Source organism: Asparagus officinalis, chromosome 10 (genome assembly GCF_001876935.1).
Source record: "Asparagus officinalis chromosome 10, Aspof.V1, whole genome shotgun sequence".
Classification (NCBI taxonomy): domain Eukaryota; kingdom Viridiplantae; phylum Streptophyta; class Magnoliopsida; order Asparagales; family Asparagaceae; genus Asparagus; species Asparagus officinalis.
In genome coordinates this window covers 70,071,670-70,073,253 of record NC_033803.1, presented here as the reverse complement: position 1 = coordinate 70,073,253, position 1,584 = coordinate 70,071,670, and the positions used below count along the sequence as shown (strand labels likewise).

Below are 1,584 nucleotides of genomic sequence, written 5' to 3'. Positions count from 1 at the left end.
AAAAAGATGCCGAGATCATACCAACTGTACATGCAAAAGCAAGAAGAATATTATGTGTTTTGATAGATCCTTCCAATATTTAGAATATCTGTAGTTTTTCAAAATTTTCTGGTTTCAAATTATCTTAAGGGTGGTTAGTTTTATCTGATTCACATACTTTGTTAACATCAAAACTCGATTACAATCTAATCTGTTTAGGTTTTATTTTGTCATTACTATCACCCGTATTGTATGGTAGTGGGACAACTTGGAAGTCTAACTTCAATTTTATTGCAGATGAGCTCATTGCCAACGCTGCATACATTGGCACCCCAGGCAAGGGTATCCTTGCTGCCGATGAATCCACCGCGGCACCATTGGAAAGCGTCTAGCGAGCATCAATGTTGAGAACGTTGAGGAGAACCGCCGTGCTCTCCGTGAGCTCCTCTTCTGTACTCCAGGCGCCCTCCAGTATCTGAGCGGTGTCATCCTCTTCGAAGAAACCCTCTACCAAAAAACCGCTGATGGTAAGCCTTTCGTCGACGTCCTCAAGGCAGGAGGAGTCCTCCCTGGAATCAAGGTCGACAAGGGCACCATCGAGCTCGCCGGTACCAACGGCGAGACCACCACCCAAGGCCACGACGACCTTGGCAAGCGTTGTGCTAAGTACTATGAAGCTGGTGCACGCTTTGCAAAGTGGCGTGCAGTCCTCAAGATTAGCGCTAATGAGCCCTCTCAGCTTGCTATCGATGTCAATGCCCAAGGATTGGCACGATACGCTATAATCTGCCAAGAGAACGGGCTAGTCCCCATCGTCGAGCCAGAGATCCTTGTTGACGGATCTCATGATATCAACAAGTGCGCAGATGTCACCGAGAGAGTCCTTGCAGCTTGCTACAAGGCTCTCAATGACCACAAGGTTCTCTTAGAAGGGACTTTACTGAAACCAAACATGGTGACTCCTGGTTCAGACGCAGCCAAGGTGAAGCCAGAGGTGGTGGCCGAGTACACAGTGAGGGCTCTTCTAAGGACAATGCCTTCTGCTGTCCCTGCCGTCGTCTTCCTCTCTGGAGGTCAGAGTGAGGAGGAGGCCACGTTGAACTTGAACGCCATGAACCAGCTCAAGGGGAAGAAGCCATGGTCATTGTCCTTCTCTTTTGGCCGAGCTCTGCAGCAGAGCACGCTCAAGACCTGGGCAGGGAAGAAGGAGAATGTCGAGAAAGCTAGGGCAGCTTTCCTCGCGAGGTGTAAGGCGAACTCCGAGGCGACTCTCGGGACTTACAAGGGCGACGCTGCTAAGGTCGAAGGAGCGTCAGAGAGCCTCCACGTGAAGGACTACAAGTACTAGGGCGAGGTTTTTTGATCTTTTGGTGAGGATGGTGTTTTGAGATAAAAGAGGGATGCGAGGAGATCCCCCAGTATTAGGGTTTAGTTTTTGATGTGTCAATAAGTTTGGAAGCTTATAATTTCCCCCCCTCCAGGATGCTGTTGTAGGCTTGGTTTATTTGCTTTTTTTTTTATGTTTGAACTTGGAGAATACCTTGCTATGAAAATGGCACTGTTGTTTGGTATGACAAAGTATTTTGCTTGTGTGATTGTTTCATA

At 48.0% G+C, this 1,584-nt stretch overlaps 1 protein-coding gene across 1 annotated transcript in view; it reads left to right on the top strand.

Annotated features, from left to right (window-relative positions):
* LOC109825024 (fructose-bisphosphate aldolase 1, cytoplasmic-like) overlaps nt 1–1,584 on the top strand; it is a 2,773-nt gene extending 1,189 nt beyond the window's left edge. The window contains 2 exon segments of the mRNA XM_020391700.1: nt 277–347; nt 350–1,584. Coding sequence (XP_020247289.1) covers nt 277–347; nt 350–1,327 — 1,049 coding nt within the window. The 3' untranslated portion in view covers nt 1,328–1,584.